The sequence below is a fragment of the Myzus persicae genome, unplaced genomic scaffold, assembly GCF_001856785.1.
Source record: "Myzus persicae strain clone G006 unplaced genomic scaffold, MPER_G0061.0, whole genome shotgun sequence".
Taxonomy (NCBI): Eukaryota; Metazoa; Arthropoda; class Insecta; order Hemiptera; family Aphididae; genus Myzus; species Myzus persicae.
This window is the reverse complement of record NW_019103316.1, coordinates 11,073-34,828: the sequence shown is the minus strand read 5'-3', so window position 1 is coordinate 34,828 and position 23,756 is coordinate 11,073. Positions and strand designations below refer to the sequence as shown.

General features: G+C 28.1%; 1 protein-coding gene across 5 annotated transcripts; it reads right to left on the bottom strand.

Annotated features, from left to right (window-relative positions):
- Nucleotides 1-6,691: 6,691 nt before the first annotated feature.
- LOC111034281 (pyridoxal kinase) lies at nucleotides 6,692-18,750 on the bottom strand. 5 transcript variants are annotated; one of them, XM_022315418.1, is made up of 9 exons: nucleotides 18,514-18,750; nucleotides 18,352-18,433; nucleotides 10,730-10,836; nucleotides 10,564-10,663; nucleotides 10,339-10,482; nucleotides 8,450-8,570; nucleotides 8,229-8,377; nucleotides 7,320-7,493; nucleotides 6,692-7,230 (listed from the first exon to the last, which is right to left on the bottom strand). In XM_022315418.1, exons 3-9 carry the CDS (start codon nucleotides 10,814-10,816, stop codon nucleotides 7,109-7,111), a joined length of 897 nt encoding a protein of 298 aa, XP_022171110.1. In that variant the 5' UTR covers nucleotides 10,817-10,836; nucleotides 18,352-18,433; nucleotides 18,514-18,750; the 3' UTR covers nucleotides 6,692-7,108. The 5 variants fall into 5 exon arrangements, with proteins under 5 accessions (XP_022171110.1, XP_022171108.1, XP_022171109.1 ...); XM_022315416.1 differs by having other exon boundaries at nucleotides 18,352-18,430; XM_022315417.1 differs by having other exon boundaries at nucleotides 18,352-18,490; nucleotides 18,587-18,750.
- Nucleotides 18,751-23,756: the final 5,006 nt, after the last annotated feature.

Sequence of the window (23,756 nt, the reverse complement as noted above, 5' to 3'; positions counted from 1 at the left end):
TTGGAACGAGAAACAGGAACGAGTTCCTTTTTAAAAAGAACTTTCCCAACACTGAGCGTACTAACTTAAATTATAAGTTTATGGTATATTAACAGCATTTAACACAGAAACAAAAGTAATCTTAGACCTTACAAGTTACAATACTAGACAATTAATGAAGGTATGGAAAACGATAAGAGATAAAAAGATTGAGGGCGCTTTTCGGTTACTGAGTAGTGAGTTACCTACTCATTAATATAATAAATATATACACATTTTTTTGGTCAAGTGGTTTTGGAAGAAAATGTTGCTCTAATTATATTATTATTCAAAGCACAATTTTTTTGATTTTTTTTTGAAACATGTATTTAAATGAGTTAAGAAAGATGGTGCCAAAAAATTGCACAAATCATTATTTTGGAAGTTATTGCTCCAAATTTTACGATTTTACGTTTTTAGAAATTATAAATGCCATTCCTGCAGTTCTTCTAATACTTCCATAGTAACAGCCAACAGGCACATAGGTTTTGCACAAAAACAGTTCAAAAGTACTTAAAAGATTTAGAGAAATATTTCATCATACTCGATACTAATGCGATACTTTAAAAAAATTAATTTTTAGGATTATTTTTACTCGCCTATCTACCAACCTTGACTGTTTGACTATGTTTTAGTATAATAGTATAGTATGTGTAAAATAATATGAGCGATGAATTTAAATTTATAAATCCATTATTTAATTGCAGCACAACTTGTACGAAATTATTTTTCAACCTATTAGCCATATTAAGTTATATCTGTGTACCGTGACGCACCACACAAACACGTTAAATGGGACTTTACGTCCATACCGCACGTTTTTTGTCGTGTCATAACCTATTCGATATGATATCTATAATTTATTTTTATTATTATTTATTTATTTAATTTAACGATTGACTTATTATAATATATTTATGGGTACTTAACTAATATTTGGAAATTTTAAGTTAAATGCATTTGTCTAGATTCACAGCCTACATAATCGTGTAGAAATAAAATTTAAAAGAAATCCTATGCATCGTAGACTATGACTAATTTTTTCAAATGTATCGAGTATCTAAATATTTAAAATGTAAGTATCGAGTATATCTAGTACATCGATACTCCAAATCCAAGTATCTGGTATCGTGATACTGATTTTTGAGTATCTTGCCCATCCCTGATCATAACTTATATAAGCAGTATTGTCCACGTATTGCACACTATTGCGCATACTCAACATTAAATTTTGTTTTTATTATTTTTATTAACATTCAACAAATATAGCTCAGTAATAACTAATAATTATAATAGTATTTATAACTCATAGCCTAAATATATTGAATGAAAGTAGGTACTTAATATAAGTATAATAACAAAATATGCAATTTAAATAAATATAAATCGAAAGCCAATTAAAAATGTACATTATACACTAAATATGCAGGTAAATATAATTACTAGATAACAACGATAACGTATTCTCGGAGTACCTAATTAAAAATAACATTAAGCTTATAATTATATTAAATGAGGTAAATCGGTTATTATCTAACCGAAAATATCAACATTATGAGATTTTGTTAATACCCCCGAGTTCAAATTATTTTACTTAAGTCTCAAGTAAAAAACAGTGCTAACAATTAAACAACATATATAGGAGCTCCTTATGCCTACCAGCTCAGCCCCCTAACCCCCAAACCTAACCTCCCAGGGGCCATGGCCAGGGCTATAATATCCAACCTATGGGAAAGAGGGGAGGGGAGGTCGACCCTTTCGTGGTCGTGAGAGGGAGGGGAAAGCATACCTGCCGTTTGGCAGACGGATGACCTAACAAGTAAGCTGAACTTTGTTAGTCGAAGTAAAACAAGTATTGTGGCTATCTTCACCTATACCGACTACGGTCGACAGACTCGATAACCAGTTAAAATAATATATAATTAAGTATATACAGTGGCGGCACCAGGAATTTTATCTTGGGGAGGGGGGGGGCATTGGTGACTTTTGAAAATTTGATAGGGCCAAAAAAATCTCAATCCGTGGTCTTTTTCCCATTCACAGGCTCTGCATAGGGTATAGAGGGTTCTACACACTATTTATTGTGAAGATACTAAGTTTTCACATAATTATTGGTTTTCATTTTAATTGATAATAAATATCATATAGTTCAGGTTATATAGGTATATATTATTTAATATTTAAACACTTAAACATTAGATATCATTTTCAACAAACTTACTTTACGAATGTGTACTTTATTATAATATAATAAGTAATACACAAATTACATTTGTTTTAGAATTAATACATTTATATTTAAATTTAAAAAAATTACGCTGTCAAGGGGGCCAAGGGGTGGCCAAGACAAATTTAGAGGGCCGTGGTCCGCCCTACAGGCCACCCTCTGGCGCGGTCATTGAGTATATAGTGGCTCCAGTCTCCAAACTCGCGGTTTTCCACGTGGCATTAAAGTAGTGTGTCGTGCATGATGCGTATACACACGTGAAATCCTAAACTTCGGAAGGGTTTTAACTTCCAAAATAATGATTTGCTCAATTTTTTTGTGCCATTGTCGTGAACTTGTTGATATATATATATATGATTCAAAAAAAAATAATTTTAAAAATGTGGGGGTGTATATTGTATATTACATTATTTAAACTTTTCAATTACCTACCAAGCAAATAATTTGTTGTTAAAATTGTTGATAAGTCAGGCGTTTAATAATATTTGTACTTAGTACTTTAAGTTGTCTAAAATAAGTATAACTAAAATTAAAAGAATAAATGAGTATTTTTTGATGAATCAGAATAAAAGAAGTCCTTAAATGTAAATGATTTGTCAACCGTTCATGCTGAACTTAAAATGTGGAAGCTATAACTTGCTCGTATAAATTATTAGCCAAATGGAATTTATGCATTAATTTTTAAAACATTGTAATTCCGTGATTTTCTCGAGTATTCATATGTTGTTGAAAATGCTATGTACGCTACCGTTATCAATAGCTACTCCGGGAAGAATTTTTAAAAAATTTGAAAAGAGTAAATCTTATTTGAAAAATACTATGAAAGAGGTAAACAATTTTTTGTCATACATATTTCTTATCCGTCTTTACTCTTTACGGTACCTATATGGCTATATTACATTACATTTTATACTGAAAAATAATTATTTACACAAGACAGATTAAATAGATTGACCACCAGACCATGTTGTCGGTATACTGCAGTGATATGAACTATGAATTTAACTCCTGAAAAAGTCATTGACGAGTAAATGTTGAGAAATAAAAATAGAAAATTAGAAATTGTCCTATGAAAAAATAAATCTTTGTTAAACAGTACAATATTTTGTTGTATTGATAATTGATGTATATAATTGTTCAACGTAAGCCCCCCCCCCTATTGAAAATAGCTATGTACGCCACTGATGGTGAACTGCACATATGGTACATAACCAGTGTTCAGTCGATGTTTACGCAGAAGTTTGTTTTCATATTACTTTGGTGCTCAAATTTACTTTTTAGACTTCAATTAAATATTTATTACCAACGCAACAATCAAAATCGTCTTCGTTTCACCACGCCAAGTTTAATACGTACCTATTTTGCCTATACAATACGCCGGGTAACACCATATTTAGGTTTGCACGAAGTATTTAAAACAATATAATATTATTAATCTTTATATTTTATATACATGATACACCTTATATTTATTAGTATTTACTTTTACTATTTACACCTTTGATATAAGTATGGAATATTTTACTATAATATTATTATTTTTAATTAAAATAATACACATTAATATAAATTTATATTTGGTTGTTATCAAGACTCACAGTCTTCAGACGTACTCTTTGCTGGACGTTTACAGAAGTGGATTATGATTAAAAGTAAAATTTTAATTAATATCGATAAAAAAAATGTTGTTTTATCAAAAAAACTTGAAAATGTAACACAAAATTCCTCCTATAATTTGTTGTTAATGGAAATTAAAAAAAGTTGAGTGTAAAAAAAATCTGAGTAACTTAACTTTAACTTTTTAATTCATGAATATCCAGCCTTCCAAACTATTCACAAATTGAGCCTCCGAAAGATGAACTGTAATTTTCCAATGGGGGACTCCTTCATTGATGATGGTTTGTTTTAATATTTTATTTTTTATTCTATTTAGTTTGTCATTATTTCTGAAGTTTAATATAGTTATTTTGAACGTATTACTATGGTTAGGTTATAGGAATGATAACGGTTTGGAACTCTCTCAAAATATGCCGCACACGATATGATCGTTATTCGCTGGACTGCAAGCACGGGGAGTATGCACACAGCAAAAAGGTACACCAAACGCAACCAAACAGCAATGGCACGTAGGCCGATTGCCAGCAAAAAAAAAACCTTGGCGAGACACGAGGAGTTTCGTCCAACTCGACCGCACATAAACGGCAGATAGACCGAACCCGAAAGTACTCGCGAACGGCGACAGCCAGCGGCGATAAGTAGGGGATGAAGGATGCTCTGGAGCTTCGATGCCGGCAGCGCGGCGAGACGAGCCGGTTTTTAACTTGCGCTGCGCGATAACAGTTCAGTGTTCTAACAATAAGTGAAAATATTAAAATATTATTAAAATATAGAATCCCTACCAATATTTTCTATAATAGCCAGCTGTGGGAATAGTGTACTTGGCTACTTGTCAACTGTCAAGTACGTCAATCGTGTGAACACCCTAATCGTGCACTAGCCGAATGTACAATTACTGGCGTATTTAGCAAGTACCTACACCAGTCATGGGAATCTGGCTTTATGTATATATATATTTCGTACTAAAAATAAATATGTGGGTATAATTAAAACGAGCATAGGGTACCAATTAATTGTAAATCGGAAACATAACGAAGTATAAATATTCAGAGTATGAATATCCCATGTTTATGTTCCCAGAATCAGTAATCTGACTACTAAACTTTTTTGATATCCTTAAGAGGATGCTACCCACGCGGTTGTTGTCTCCGTCTTACCAACTCACGACATACCAAATATTCGTTCACTAGCTTGAATAGAATGCCGTTGTTAGTTTTGATATTAGAATGAATTTAAGTATTATCAAACTTTTAGGTGAGAACATTATATCTACGCTTGAGCGTCGGCGAATTCTCGATATTTTCATTTCTAAGCAAGATACGAGTAGGTATGTGAAATAACACAAATCAAAAATACTTATATCTCGCTTGAAAATTAAAATATCCAAAAATCCACCGATGCTTAAGCATGAATAATGTTCTTACCTAAAACTTTGATAATAGATCAATTCACTCTATAATATCAAAACTATAAAACAGCCAACTATTGAAACTAGTGAACAAAAATGTTCTAACTCGTACGTGTGTAAGACGGGGACGACAAGTGGACAACAAATTTATGGGTGGCGTCCTCTTAAAAACAGTAAATTGAAGAGTGACAAATGATAATTCAAAACGCGGTATTGCGAAAAATTTGAAAATCGAGCCAAACACCGTTTCTTGCAGAAAAATAGTAAATACACGAGGAATTTTTATTTGGCATTAAATCGATTTATAAATCGTCATTCACTTCATACCGTATTATTGCCTCTTAAGTCAAAACACCCAAAACTCAAAACGTGTGATAGTGTAATTGTTATGTTCAAACAAAACGCAGTTATTCCCGTGTTATTTTGAATAGGACCAAATTTTATATTAAAACAATTAACCATTACCATTTTATAATATTTTAAAGTATTTGAAATACAAAATTAACTTTACAAAATACAAAAACTAGACATAACTCTAAGAGATTAGCATTAGCACTAATCGTATGGGTGTCAAGAGTGCTTAGCACCCTGAAATTAAATATCATATGCTCGTGGTTATCTTAAAGAATACTTCAAAATCTTAGACATGTATAGCGTATAGGTACCACTATCATGGGCCAGGATAGACTATCGTACTTATAAATTATCCACATAGAATGAGATATTATGATTTATGGGTAGCCTAATACCCATAGTAGGTAGGTAGTTCTTAATACTGAATTTATTTAAAATAAATATGTTTAAAAATAACTGTCGTCCGTGATTACAAATTTCTAGTATAAATACAATTAAACTTCCATATTATAACGAACATCTAATTATTTTTGAGTACTCAAACAAATTAAAACCAAATGTATTTACTCGATTCTATTTTACAACATACTCCATTTCCATCATACAATTTTTTTTGTTGCTTATGAGTGACTAGACTTCTTATTATGGAAGTTTCACTGTACATATTATGTAACTTCAAAGAAAATCTTACTTTGATTTGCATTAATTGTTATAATTATGGCTGTGAATTTAATGCAGTAAAAAACATTATAAAATGCATTTAAAACCTCATAAAACATACCATACATATATCCTGAAAAATGAATTCAAAATATAAACCGTACACATACAAATCTATTAAACTATAGAGAAAAAACCTATATTATATAACGAGTTACGTACGTAACTGATTTTAACATTTCCTATTTATATTAATCATTCACACATTTTGATCAACAATTTATACTAATTTCATTTATTAATATAAGTACAATTTCATATTCATTATACCAGATATACCTATATAAAATAAATCAAATGTATGTTCCACTTTAAAAAAAAAGGTATATTAATAGGTATAACTAAAATAAAACACATTAATACAATATGTATAATATAATTATGTAGATTAATAAAACAGTTTGATTTTCTCTATCATATAACAATACAATATACAAATTTGTAACTGGTTAAAAACAGTAAGTACAATTTATTATTATTGGAAGCTTTCAAAATTCACAGTTGTATATGGAAGACATATATTTTCAACAAGTTCATATATTTATGTATAACAATAAAGTAGTAAATACTATTTGGTAATTTTCACAATAAATTATTGGTACATTTTATTTTAAGCTCATGAATTTATTTGATAGTTCAGATTCTCGTACATTACCTAATATCAACTATATTATGTAGTTTTTTCCTTTAAATTATATTCTAATAATTAACTACAATATTTGTATAAGCTATTGTGATATATAAATAAATGTATTAAAAAATAATTATACAACTTTATTTATAGTACCAAATATTGTTACTTCAGGATTTTGAATATCACTCAAGCTCTGAATTAATTTTAATTCTTTACTACTTATTGGATCCTTTGAACCATTTTCATTTGTATCTATCATCAAAGAAAACAATTATTCACATTTGTATTCATTTAAAATACAATTATTGTATAATTCAATTGATTTTTAGTTAGATAATTACATTTTATGGTACGTTTTAATACTGCTTGAATAGTTGCAACTGTTTTTTCGATGGAATGTTTCAAGTCATTATTAGATAAATTCATCCATATCAATAACAAAGCAGTAAAAAAATCTCCAGTACCAATAAAGGATTGGTCAATGATAGGAATTTCTAATTCTACATATTCCTCATCTAATAAAATATCAAAATACTTATTAGAAATGTTGCAACATTGTGTATAATGCATAATATAACATGCACGAAATGCCTATACTTCATTCATTGAGGGAATATGGTTTCTTTGCGGATACAACTAGTGCCAAGGTGTAAAAATTTGGTTAGTTGCGGTGGAGTACAAAACCTTTTGGTTTGTGTACAACCACATCCTCTTGGAGAAATTAGTACTTATAGGTATACAAAATATATAAATTATTAATGATCAAAATTAGAAATTAATAAAAATAAAAATTATAATGACATATTTTGTAAAGTCAGTTGATATTGATTAGTGAGTAAAATTTTAACATTCGAAAACAAGTTTTGAAAAATATGTAAGATATGTTATGTTATACATAACATTGTTATACACATTTAATACTTAATATCTTAAATTGAAATGTCATCAAAATATAAAATAACAATATTACACTAAACATTATAATAGTGAATTATACCCATAACTAATGTACTAACTAACAATATATTAGTATAACCCTTACCCATGTAAAATGCCTAATTCATAAAGATATTTTGCAACTTTTGAATCACTTGAATCTAATTAAATGTGTTTCCCCCAAAAAATGTCTTTACCTATATATTGAAATATTTGAGAAGAAAAAAACATTATATTTCTAGCTCAACTAAGAATATAAAATATATTTTTATGTATACTTATTATATCCATTTGTCATTTATATTAATACTTACAAGAGAAATTTCTTCCAATACACTTCATAACAGAGTTTGATGATATGTTGGAAGATGACACAACAACTGTCTTACAACCCTGAGCATATAATATATTCATGGCCTTATAAATGTCATTAGGGGTTGTTATAGTAGTACCAGTTAATAACCTAATAGAAAAGAAAACATGCAGATATTAAATTCAATATAAAAAATGTATTAATAATTATAATTTTACTCACTCTAATTCATATTCATTCGGTGTAAGGATATCAGTCAAATGTATAATTTCATTCTTATAGACATCTAATATTTCTTTCGGAACATACATTTTCTTATTATCCCCCATTACAGGATCACAAACTTTAAAATATAGATAAATATTTTAAACTATTATTTCACTATAATATTATGCAATCAATACTCGATAATCAAATAGTCGATTATCAAATCAGACTTACACAAAACTAAAAACCTTGAAATTAACTTGAATTATTATGTTTAGTGAGTAAATTAATTGACTTCAAAAAATTTATAACTCCAATAGTTCTGAATTTTATAATTTATTTTAAATTATGAGAGGAACAATAAAAGTATTGGTTTTACAACGATGTTGTTTTTGCTGTGTGTGTAATGTTTATTATATTAAGTAGAAAAAAAATGGGGAGTGACCGAATTGGTTCTTGTTTGAAAAAGGTATTATATTAAGTTGAGCCGAATTGGTTCCCGTTTGTGTTCAGGTCATATAGTTACAATCTTCATTTTTAATAATTCTTTTGCAATATCAAATCATATGTATGCCTAATTGGTACAAAATAGAAATTATTAAGTATAAAATATAAATGTACCTACACTCCATACTACCTATATACAATAAAATGGCAATAATTTGTTATATTGGTGTTATCTTTAATTTCGAAGAAATAATGCAAAAAAACTTATCAGCAAACAGGAAAGAAATAAACAATAATTGAAAAACTGTATGAATGAGTACATTAATGAAAAACTTACACAAATTGAATATTTAAAGAAAGTTTGCTTCAAATTTGGAAACTAACGATTTAAAATTGTATACATTTTATTTTATAATTTTTATTTCGTATAAATAAAAACAGTTTGACTTCCAAATCAACGTTTTAAATTTTATACATTATATTTAATTTTTTTAACACACATAACACATTTTTACCAAGCCTACTTTAAAGTTGACAGTATTAAGCCTGTAAAATAATTGAGAAGGAAAATGTGCCTAATTATATGGGAACCAATTCGGATCAACTTAATAAATACCTGTTTTAAATGGAAATCACTTCGGATTACCTTCCTAAAATACCTTTGTCAAACGGAAACCAATTCGGTAAAACCATTTCAGTACCAATCAAAAAATGCTCTGATCTTCGGCTTCAAAACTTTAAGAAGATTTGATGCATTCAGAATTATATGAAGTTTATACTTTGGAGGTAAAAAAATTCAAGACAATCGAGCCTTTTTTTTTTAAACAAAAATATTTAGACAAAATCAGTCATGTTTTTTTGCAGTGACTTGTAATTCAAAAACAAATAAATATGAAGATTTGACATTCTCACAAAATATTTATTTTAGAATTACGATAAGTCCCAAACACGATAAAATTTTAAAAAGTTTGTCTTATTTTGGATCATTTATAGATAATATTTAATTATATTATAACAATTTTATTTGTGAGTAAAAAAGCGTGAAATTTCTTAGAAGTTTCCAGACAGTTTTTTCTCATAATCAAAATATAACCATTTTTTTTTTTATAAGCATTTAAATTTCAAATTTCGACCAAATTCGTCAAAGTCAAGAAAATTCTTTAACTATTTTGTAGTTGACAGATAATAACAGAGAACCGAGTTGTTACCAATAGGCGGTGTTTTTTATCGGTTCAGCCTGTATGCGTGAGAAGTGTACATTTAACCAGTGGCGTGTTAAACTCATTTTTGGTAAGGAGAAAAAATGTATATAAGTTCCATATACCCACCCACCCACCAAGATATAAAATATATATTGAAGCTATGATGGTATAATACAGCATCATAATTTTTACCAGATGCAACATTAAATTTAAGTAGAAATAATATATTTATAATCAATCAAACAAAATACACACCATATATCAAATCTGGGTTTTTCTTTTTCAATGTTTTATAAACTTCCGCAACTTTCTTTAAGAACATTGGACATCTAATATAACCAGTTAATAAATGCGAATAATTATGCAATTCATTTTCAACAAGACCATTTATTAATTCCGCTAAAAAGTCATAAAATGTATTTTATAAATATACATTAATTTAAAATTATTGCAGGTACCTAAAATAAACAAACGACTTACATAAATTACTTTCGTTTAATATTTGGCCGTAATAAGTTTTATATCCTGTATGGTTTGATAATTGAACAGAATTTATAGCATCCACTTCAAAACCCATTATCTATGATAAAAGTTCCATAATTATTTTTAATGTTCTAAAATATGTAAATTGTATTTTTTGAATTACCTGTAATGGAAATACAGCGCATTTATTACCCACATATCCACTAACAACGTGGCTCTGTATGGAAAGCACTCTTTTAATAGATTCCATAGTAGTTCAAAATTGGTCGTCTAAAATAAAACATTTAATATTAGATACAAACAATTTATAAAGTTTAATAAGTTCAATAGTTTATACAGTTTATGTAATTTAAACATTATAATTAAATGTACCTAATTAGATGTCACACAGCAGGGTAATGTAAGTAGGTAAAAAAAATCTCAAAAAAAAAATATCTATAAACTTTGATTATTTGAAATATTATGAATTTATAAATTTATAAATTACCTACATAATTCAATTTAATATTTGTTCAGTTGATGCCCGACAATAATGTTTAGTATTGATGTGGACTGATAAATTCTCTAGTATTTTTTAATGTACCTAGTACCTCCAACATCACTAATAAATTCCCGACTAATTAATTTTTTTTCATAAATAAAAATAAATGCAGAACTACGTATTAACTTCGAACAATATAGTATGATACAAAATGGTGGCGCGGTGTCTACACTCAGTTATACGCGCTATACACGCTGGTAATGCTAGAGTGTAGAGATGACTGTACTCGAGATGTGTGGGTGACCAATGGTCACTGACCACCCATGACTTTTAGCGACATATTATTCTTGCCACACATACACAAACATGTGTTACAACCCTACCAACACAGCCCTATCGTGCCACCCCACAGCCAATGGCCTATGTTGCCTCGGGTTCCCCCTAAATATAAAAATAAAACATAAAATAATAAACATTCAAACACGTCAAATAGATTCGATAAGAATAAAAAATAATAAAACTTAAACTGATAAAAAAGACTAAATCATGAATATGACCTAAATTTGAACACCTGGAACTTTCAATAATGCCCCCCCCCTACATTAAATATTTAAATTAGTCGCATCGGTTTTTTAAAGTTTACTCAATCATTGACATTTGATTATGGATATAGAATATGGCATTCCGAACTTCACTAAATAAACATTTTTAGGTTTTAGGTCAACATATATAACATAGTTCTAACTCGTACAAAAGCTTTTAGGCGATAACGCGATACAGAAACTAACAAGAGATGTAACGATATTATGGTTAATAAATCCCGGTTATCAGTTATTCAATTGTTTTGGTTCAGTGATGAGTGTACAATACGGTATCTATAAGTTTAATATCAATAATCAACCCGCCGCATAAGCCAAGCGCCTACAATATAAATCGCTGCAGTTTCTCTTAGTCACTTTTCGTTTATTGTTGCCCCATTCAGCATTTCCCTCAACATAGTACATACTACATAGTGACTGAGTTTCACATAGCATAATATAGGTAAACCATAGAGTAAGCTGAACGTTACACCTAAAACACATTAATTTAATGAGTGGCAATCAATTCGATCATTTAAAACTCTGTTAAAGTGTTAACCCTCACTCATCATCATTTTAATTAGTTGACAATGTACAACACCGTGTTAATTTTAAGTCATTTATGTATATGTACATTAATTATTAAACGAAAACAAATAACCACCACCACTGTCAGTAGCGCATTTAGAATATATGCGCCCTGGGGCGAAATTATTATACTGCCCCCCCCCCTTCTAGTCGCTACTCATTACAACCTCAGACCTATCCTAGGGTTTAACAGTATACAATTTCAAAAGGTTTATTCAGTTAAAAAAACTTCTGCTAATGTTTGTTGGTTAAAGATAGTATTTTCCTCAGTGTTCATCGATACAATTGGCATTAAGATTTCTGATGAGTGATGAGTTAATCTGGTTATCTTGTAGTGTTCTCATACAAATCGATGTGTCACATACTCACATAACTTCTTTTTTAGTCGGCGACCCGAAAGCAAAAACAATGTGACATTGTGACGCCTCCATCCGTATGAGAATTTTCCAAAAAATATAATTAGTGTTTATTTTTACATTTAAGATAATATTATAAAAATAACTTGTATAAACCCAGACTTTGAAGATGGAAAAAAAACCGAATTGGGCCATCACAGTGAGTACGCACATGTATACTAGTGACCTTATGTCCTTATCTATTTCAGAAACACCCTCTATATCAACATAATATGACGAGTTTAATTTTAAAGATATTATTCTATAACCGTGGTAAGTTGTACTATATCATTTTTCCATGTTCAAGGCCACAAGCACACAATTTTTCGAAAACACAAAGTGTCTTCTCAGTTCTTAATTCTTACAACGAATAGATTAAATGGTTCTTAGACTGCGGGTAGCATGGACGTAAAAGTCAATTTTAATTATTAATTATTATTAAACTTGTTATCAATTGTAGGAACAAAAAATAGTACCTTGTACCTATGTGCTATACTGCTATATGATATCAGACATTTTTGGCTTTCCCTTAGTCAGCTTATATTTCTGCAGGCGCCCCCGCCGAGTAGGCTAGAATGTTTATATAGACCACAGTGTGTTACTGTCTCGATAGAATCGAATGACTTTTGATGAAATAAATATTCAATAGGTATATGGTCACAATTTATTGATAAATAGGGCTCGGATTTAAATGCCCTTAAAAATATCGAAAATAGATTTGACCTAAAAACTTTAAATAATATCCTAAAAAATCCCCTTAATTTATGTATGATATGTATACATATATAATATTATTATCTATGATTACTATTCATCTGAAAATATTAGGCGATCAAAAGACGCGAAGTTTCCTACCTTTATATTAAATACACGACGGATGTCTTTCACTTTCTTAAGCAAGGGATTGAACAAAATTCAATTTATGACCATAACTATTTCACCTTGATAGTTTCCTTGATTCTTGAACACGGAAAAATGTGCTGTTTCCCAGAGGCTTATAATTTCCGGATTGCAGTTACCACTGACATAATATTTTATAATGTTTCAATGAAAAAACACTGTGTCTTAACTCTAGAAACATCCATGTTAATAGGTAGGGTACCCAATATGTGAACGGGCATGGCCGTTTTCGATTTGATGCATGCTTTTATCTCATGTTTAGTCGAGTAACCAATAGCATTATGGAAAACAAGTACAAATAAATACTTATGTCAACTAATTATTTCTACTACTATTACTATATTATAATCTGCAAGATATAACAGATGGCAATACCATTTATAAACAATATTTTCAATTTTCATCGTAAATATCTAAATCCTAGATTCCTAGTGTGAGGACCTCTTTCGGGCAACTTTTCCAATTTTTCATGCCATAAAAACCTCGTTCAAACCGTAACAAACATTTTTTTTTTAAATTAGCCACATTGGGCAGTGGGTAAAAAATATAGTGACCAAATATCAAAATTATAAATAAAAAAGTGGATGTCGCTCTGCTGTACAGTAGGTTACAAGTGGGTCACTGTATAATGGATGGTATTAAATTTGAATTCAATGATATAATATCATTGTATAAGAAAAACGATTCTGAGCGGAGGCGGTATGTCAGTCTAGGTATATGAACATAAATATTTTTTAAAAAAATTGACTTATATAATAAATTCCAAATTAATCATATCAGAACATTCAATATCCACTAGGCATTTGGTAGTTAAATGCGTTATACATCAACAACAAACCGTATTTTGTAGATTTTTTGGTTACAGTATGAACTATTTATGAGAATCTTTGTTTTAAATTTTCAATCCTTAGTTATAAAAACTGAACATTTTATAATTTTTAATTACAGTGATTAATAATTTTCGAGATTTTGATAAATTTTGTCAAAATTCGAATTTTAAATGCTTATTCAAAAAAATTGTGCCTATGTATTTTAAATATTTTACAATTGCTATTGTAAAAATATATCAGGAGCCTTGTATTAAATTTTCAAGCTTTTTCGCCCAATAAATAAAATTTTATTGGTATTTATAGAAAAAAAAACTAAGAAAATTGAAAATTGACAATGTCCGTAAACATCTCAAAAAGAGTCAAATTATTTTCAAAATTTTATCGTGTTTAGAAAATGCTAATATCAACATTCAGTGAAATTTTCAAGTGTCTACAGCCATTCGTTTTTTAATTACAACAAAAACAGAAAATCGTTACATGAGAAATCGAGTGAATATCAAATGTTGTAAAAATATGAATTTCAAACGCTCATAAAAATTTAATTTGACTTTCTAGTAGACATTTTTTTTTTTACAAAGGTAGACAAACTTATGAGGAATCTTGTATTACATTTTCAAACCTTAGATTTCAAAAGAAAAATTTTTACGAATTTTAAACTCAAAATAATTTGCTAATTTTCGTGATTTTTCCGTATTTTGTCAAGATTTGAACTTTAAATGCTTATAAATAAAAACTGTGACTAACGATTTTTAATTTTTTTCATATGCCTTTGAAACAATATACTAGGAGCCTTCTATTAAATTTTCAAGCTTTTTTAACCAACAAATAAAATTTTATTGATATTTATAGAAAAAAAAACTAAAAAAATTGAAAACTGACAATGTCCGTAAACCGTTCAAAAAAAGTCAAATTATTTTCAAAATTTTATCGTGTATAGAAAATGCAAATATAAACAACCAGTGAAAATTTCATGCATCTATGGTCATTTGCTTTAGAGTTACACCAAAAACCAAAATCAATTTTGACAAAAATCGATTTTGCGTAAAAATTCCCGTTTTTCCTTAATTTTTCTTTTGTTTTTCACGTCGCTTTTGAAAACTACTGGGTAATGTTTACTTTTGACCCCCCCAAAGTACCAACTAGATTCACTTTCCTATCAGAAAAGTTGCTGTTGAAGAAAATCGAAGCAGTTTTACTGCCCTAAAAGGTGATGACAGACACAAAAATAAAAAAAAAAATAAAAAAAAAAAACACACATCATTGTAAAATCAATACATTCATCGCTTCGCTCAGAATCTAAAATAATTATATTCAATCGTAATAAATAGTAACAATTACACATGTTATATGTAACCTGACAAGCATTTATAAACAAAATAGGTACTAAACCAATATTACAAGTGCAGCGTGCTACTCGATATTTCTCTTCTGTGGGGAATATCTATGAATCATATAATATATGGTTTTGTTTATAAATAAACTATGAAAACGAATAAGTTATATAAAATCAGTTATGCTAAATGGTTAATAAAAAAATATTACTAGCCTTTAAACATATTTAGGTATAGAAAAATTCTCCGAAAATCGTATTGAAAAAAGGACTCAGTTTTCTATGAATTTTCAAACTTTCCGGGCTACTTTTTAAAATTTTCTTTCCATGAAATGTATAGACTAATTCTCGAACATTAAAAAAAAAAATTCTATTGACGGAGAGTATTTCATTTTTGGTTGTATAGATAATAATATAATATATAGACATTATTAAAAATATCATAATGCATATTTATTGTTTGTACGTTGATGTCATAAAGGTAGTATACAAATGTATCATGCATAAATACCTAATATTGTAATATATTTTTAAAAAACGGTACAACATAAAATAAATACTAAACTTTTTGGTTTGATCGAAAAGGGAAGGGTAAGGGTACAATGTTGGTCGAAAACGGTCTCAACCGTGCGAACGAGCAGGGGAAAGGGTGAAAATAAATGCATTTTGGCCCCACCGACTATACTAGGATATGGTACTTATATTTCGCCACCGAACCAGGGAAAAAATAATCTTACCAAACAAAAATTTTAGTTTAATTTTACTTACATAGCTATATTAAAAATAAGTATAATATGAAATACCTGTATAAAAATAATTTAATTTGTATTATCGTGTACATATTATGTTGTATTGTATTTATAATGATTTATGAATAATAATATTACGTTTTTATTTTATTTTAATATTTGATAAATTATCAATAACTGTATCGTATGGTAGGTTACCTAACGTATGGATATAATCTGTTCTGTATGTATGTAAATTTTTAAAATAATACATCTATTTTTATGAAAGACCCTATTTATTTGAGTTATTATTTCTAAAAACATTAGTTTTTTTAATTAAGTCAAAAGAAAATACAATATGTTTTAATTAGGTTAAGAGGTAACATGTTAACAGATATATGCTAGAATCCTATTATTGCTCTATGGTGTTTATTAATGGAGGAATCGATACTGGCAGATTCGATGCTACAAGGGAAAAATCGATAGCATGTCATAGCGCCTAAGACCTAGGTCACAAGGCTAAAAACTAAACCAACTTTTTAACACCAAATTGAGACACTACCTACTAACATCTATATTTTTAACATATAATTTCAGAACATAAAATTAGAAAACACGTTGCTAACGTCTTGTCAATCAGGTTACGGAGTACGATTCTAACTTCTGGAGTCAAACTTACAAATTGAGTTAATAGGGATTAAGACTTAAAAAGCACGACAAAATACTTAATACATCTATTTTGTCATGGTAAGACGTAGCATGTAGGATGTAGGCTACAGCTTGCCTACAACTGTAGTAGTGGACGATTCATGAAAGTGAATCGAAATTAATAAAATTGATTCACGCTTTATTGTCTTAACATATAATAAGGGACTGGTGTTTAAAAAAAAATTACCTAACTAAATATATGACTATATTAATATTATAACAATTAATAATATTTGGAACGACAACGAGCGACGAGCGTGTATCAGCTGTTGGTTCAGAATGGAAGCCTGGCAGCTATCAACGCGCGGAAAAGACTTTAGGCGCCTACCATGATATAATTAACATTATGTTATAATGTTAATTATATCATGGTGCCTACTTGAAAAGTTATAAACTTATAAGACAAATAGCCGATTCTTGCCAAATCAAAACGATTTATCAAAAGATCGGTACATCAGAGATCGATTCAAAAAATCGATTATTGTTGTATAGCATCATTATAAATTATAATTTATAATATAATTAAATACCTATGGGTATTATTATTTACTTGGTTTGTTATCTTTGAATTGTAATTTTTTTAAGTAGGTTGTAGTAAAAAAAAATTTATACACGATACATAGATAGTATGGTAGTATGGTACTATACAAAAACCATGTAAAAAAGACCAATTTAATTTTAATACAGTTTATAATATTTTTATTGATAGTGACAGAGTGATATCATTATTACAAATTATTCTTTTGTGCTAAGCTGCTAAATACACTTAAGTAAATCACAGTAACTATTCATTGAACATATTTAAAAAAAAAGCGTTCGAAAATTTAAAAATGTAAGTTTAAGTCTTGTACTCTGGCGAAAGATAGACAAACACCTATCGATACTCTTTTATACTCTATACATTTTTTTTATTTACCTACTCATAATAACTTTTGGGTACAGCCATATAGGTACTATTGTCTATGACTAAATAATTAGGTCGGTAATCGGTATTTATAATAAATAATATGAGTAATTCATTCGTATAGATTAATAAGTGAGTTTTTTTCTGTGGAATGTGCATAATTAGTGAATACAAGATACACATAGGTACCTACTTATTATATTTTATACTCTCAAGTTTTTATAATATTATTTAAAGGTTAATATCTGCCGTCCATCAATTTTCTATTTAAGAACTATATTATAGAGACGGTTATATTATCATATACGTAGAAGCTTATCTGTTTATGTTTACTTTTACTTACGTGGTAAAATCTAGAGATGATGAGAAATTCCGACGTTCTCCACACAGCACGCAGATAATTATTTTCTTACGGTAGTGAACTACTTTATTTAAACGTCAATGTTGTTATAGTGTCTAAACGGTAATAATGTAACGGATACCTAATAAATAAATAATAATTTACCTTAGTGATCACATAGCACAGGCGCATAGCAAAAGATGGTCGTACTGAACGACAGTAGAACGATAAAAAATACCTATATTATAATGAATAAACTACACAAACCGAAATGACGAAATTCAGTAGACGAGGTACCTGCCGGCTGCCAACAATATAGTTACCGTCGTTATTGAATGGTGAATACTAAACACTGACAAGAAATAAGAAACACTCGGTAGGCGCCAGTGGCCAGCGGTAGTTGTGGGAAAATGGACATGCGTATATGCGTATTCAATATTATCGACTTTGTTAACGTCACGACTGACGACTTATCAACATAATATTGTGTATTCATGTAGATTATGTAGCATAATTTATATCTAATTATCCAACTTTAACTATAATAAGTATAGGATCGAAAGTTGTAGGAGTTGCATATTATATACTATATAGTCCGTAGTCCGTACTCGGATGCCGACTCGTGCGCATGGCCATGGGGCGCCAATTGGCCAATTATTTTTTTTAAACATTTCAGACTCATAGATTACAGATGTTTTACTCGGTGCAGGCTGGGTGGGGCTGATTAACGGGTGTTGCCCAACTGGCCGATGAAAATTAAATCGGTCGTCGTCGAGTACCTAGTAGATAATAGATTATAATACATTTATTTATTTAATGATAACGAGGCAACGAGCATAAACCAAAGATAATAATATATGGGGTCTTGACGCTTAGTGAAAATACTCAATAATTGTACAAGATTAATAACTTAAGCTAGAGAACGTAACATCATAATATGATACCTTATATCGTTGAGTATAATATATTGTAAGTTATTAAAATATATCACACCCAATGATAATAATATGATCTCGATTTGTGGCAGATCGACTGACAAAGGTAAAAACTCATTCTATAAGATGTTTAAAACAAATATTTAAAATGTTTGTCGATTTTAGCCTTTAGGTTCCAATTACCTAAACACTCAAGACATGCGTTTTTACTTTTTAAAAACTGACGGATTATAAATATGGATACATTGATCATAATTCATAATATACCTATTATATTAACATATTTACTAATTAAATTAATTCTTTTTATGTACCTACTTGATGTTTTTTCAATGTTACAATAATACAATACTACAACCGCAGACGTTGAAATAAATATAATAATATCTAAGTAACTAAAACATATTACGTTATAAGTTATAACTAATAGGTACTAACATAATTATAAGATAGAAAACTACAAAGACGAGTTTAAAAATAAAAACTGTACATACAAATTGTGTACCTACCTACCTACCTATATTTTAGGTATGTCATCTACCTATTTCTAAATATTTGTGCATATAGTAACACATTTATGAAATAATGTTCTTTAAACACGAGATGATTAATGCAATACAAGTTGACAACGAACGTCTGTTTTTCTCATTTTTTACTCACATAGACACTAGGTAGTAATTTCCAATTTGCTGTAATCCAAAAACAGTAGTATAAAATAGATTTTGTATTGACGACTAGATCAGACATGTCATGTAAAAGTAGTAATTGGGCTAGATTGCTAGAATGCCAAATATATTGAATAGTTTACAATGCGAGACACAAAAAAAAACATTTCTTACACGTTTTTAATTGTATTAATTATTACTTACAATACTATACAAAATTCAGTTACAGTTGATCACAAAAGTAACACATTAAATAATGTATATTGTATACCTCTCATAGGCGACACGAAAATTAAAATTTTACAATTTTTTTTCAATTAATTGTTTATTTACACTGTTATCCGAGGGTGAGGGTTATAAAAAAATGAGCCGAGTGCCGGGTGTTTTACATGCCTGGCGTAGTGACGTAGTGCCGTAACACTTTCTCGACTTCTTTTTTTTAGAGATTACGTTTCGACTTTCTTTAATACTCTACACTCATATTATGCTGAGCACTGTTGAAGTTAATATGTCAAAGTGCAATATTGCAGTAGTTATATTGTTCTCAAATATTAGGTACAAAAAAATGAATATTAATGCATAGGTAGTTTAAAAAAAAAATGCGATGGACTTTACTGTAGGTACTGATTTTTTTTACAATATAGTAAGTTGGTGAAGAAATTGAGTACCTCTAGTCGGAAAGAAAGTTCACAAACAAATACACGAAAGAAGTGTCTTGGGTAGTTGGGTAAACAAGTTTAATTATTTCTTAAGCTCATAGAAATCAGAGCTTTAATCACATTTACATGGTTGTTATATCACAGAAAAATTATTCAGTGGTTATATTATGATGCACAGATAGTTATTTTGATGCCTCTTCTTTTTGGATATCAGCCACAGATATTTATGTTTAATATATAAAACACATTTAATAAATAAATAGTGATATCTCTGCAGTGTTTATCTCCGCAGATATACATAATACATTTATTATTTATATGTTATATCTGTGGTTGTTCCACACCATATTTATGCTCTAGATAAATTTGGATTTACCAATATACTTAACCACATACAATGTACACATAACCATGTTATAACACAATTGGTCTCCTTAATTTATATTTTTGTGTACCTACTTACATATGGTGATACAAATATCTAGGTTGTATGGACTAAAAAAAATTTACAAATTAATGTTACATTTAATAAAAAAAAAATCTTGATTTGATAATTATGTTACTTGTTATATACAACACAACATTTCAATTCAAATCAAACATATAAACAATGTTATGGTTCTCATTAGTTGCACAGCCAGGTTTATCAAACCAGGAAATAATAAGAAAAATTAGTTTGGAATTATAAAATATAAGATTTTATCACAAATAATCGTACATTGTTCAGTATATTACATTAATACCTAATGAAATGAAGACGGGGAAAATGATTAACTATGGTCTCCACTATTTTAAATGTAATAAAAAAAAAACTAGAAATTATTACCATAATTAATATGATGAAGAAAGATCACTGCAACTTGAAATATTATGAAAATAAATAAGGCTATTAAAAAAAGTTAATACAATTTAAAAACAACTTAAAAAGTTTGATGTAAAATATTAAAAAGATATTGCAAAAATGTTTGATAGAAACAATTGGCAGAATTTCCAAAAAAAAAACTCAAGGGACAATACAGTAAAAGTTAAATGTTACAAATAAGTTTTTGGAGAACTTTTAGGGACTGAAAAATTATTTCAACGTTAATAGTCATATTTAAAATAAATTGAATTTATTTATTATGATCTGACAAATGCATTCTTAGCTTACATTATGTTACCTATGTACCATCCAGTCAAGTTAATAAAAAAAAAAATTAATCACAGCCCACATGAATAGAAACAAACATTTAAAAATTGAGTTTTGTGAAATTATTATTGGATCTATATTCTGGTCAAGTATGATCTAACTTATTAAATATTTTCACCAATAGTTTATAGACCTTATAATTCAATGAAACATACATTTTAAATAAATATAAACTATTATTAGTCATATTTTTCAAAACAACCACTAACATAGTTAAACATTGTTACAATTTTTAAATAAAAATAAGTGATTTATAATATTGTGAAATATTTACAAAAAAATAAACATATCAAAAATCAAAACCATTTTGACATGGGGGGTTTGTTTTAAATTTTGGGATTCTGTGCAAGTGAAACACAATGCTTTTGTGCAAAACAAAAAAGAATGTTAACGTCTAGAAAACACTTATGACAATTTTTAATTTTGTACTTCTATTCTAACTAAACAGTGATTCTAAAAACTTGAATCAGCCAATATTATTAAAAATAAGATTATTTAATTTAATAATATGTGTTTATTATATAATTATATGCTTCATAAAATTATAAACCTATAATTCTTTGATATTTTCAAAATGTTTATCTCTTCAAAGTAAAATTGTTAACTTGGTTGCATTAATTTCTCAATTTTAATAATTTATCAATAATTATTTAACACAAAATCATATGAATAATTGATTAAAAATAAGGAGTTAAGCCTTCTTATCTTTTAAGAGAATATTATAAACATTTAAATAATTATATGTTAAAGATACTGACTGATTCATCACATCACCATATTTCTTCATAATAAAATATAATAATTTTACGGTTATACAATTTATATAGATTATAGATAATATTTTTATATTTAGTATTTTAATAATCATTTTCATTAGTCATTACTAATGGACAAACTTATTTTATATAAATCAGATATTATACAATATATATTAAATATTTTTAATTTAAAATTAATATGGTAGTCCTTAGGTAACTATTATGACTAATTTTGTATAAGAGATAAATTATTTTAATATAGATATCAAATGACATTTTTCACATTTATTATTTTTTAAGTATATAATGAATGCAATACTATTTCATATAAGTAAAAAATACAATTTTTTGATAGTATATATATTATAAAATATTCGTTCAAATATTGTAGAGCAATAAATATATTTATTTATTCATAACATAATTTAAAAAAAATTTTTAGCAAAGGTTCTTTTAGTAAATGATAATTAATTATTTTATTCACTGAAAAAAATATACAGTAACAATAACATTCTATTTTTAAAATTTTTAACTATAACAGATCTACGTAAAATGTGGCTCTGAAGCCTTTCAGTTTTTAATTATTTTATACAAATAAAGTCCTAGAACTATTATTCTGAAAATACTGCTATGTTAACGTATCAGTTGTTAATGTGACACCCACAAATTTGAATTCTTAAGCTGTACAACTATTATGAAAATTTAAAAAAAACTAGTATCAAATCAAAATACAGAGGTTGTTTATTTATGGTATAAATACTATCAATAGTACTGTAATAAAAAATAAACTCACTTTGTTTAATATTTAATATAGTATCAATTTGAGTAATTTGTTATAGACTACTATTTACTGAAGTGTACTAATATGTACAATTTTAAGAATGGCTACAATAAGAGATCTGTAATATTTGAAAATAAAATTTGAATTAATAATAAATGGGTCATAAAAGAAATGTGGAACTACTCGATATTTTACCACAAATTTTAAAAACGGTTAATTTATTTAAACACTAGGGTACTAATAATTTTTTTCTACTTTTAAATTAGTAATGACAATATTTTAAGAATAAACAATAACAATAATGTTAATACATATATATATATGCATATATATTTCATAACACAAACAAGGCTACACCTAAATTATAATCTATGCCTACACATAATTAAATTTGTTAACTAAATAAAATGGTGATTATCTA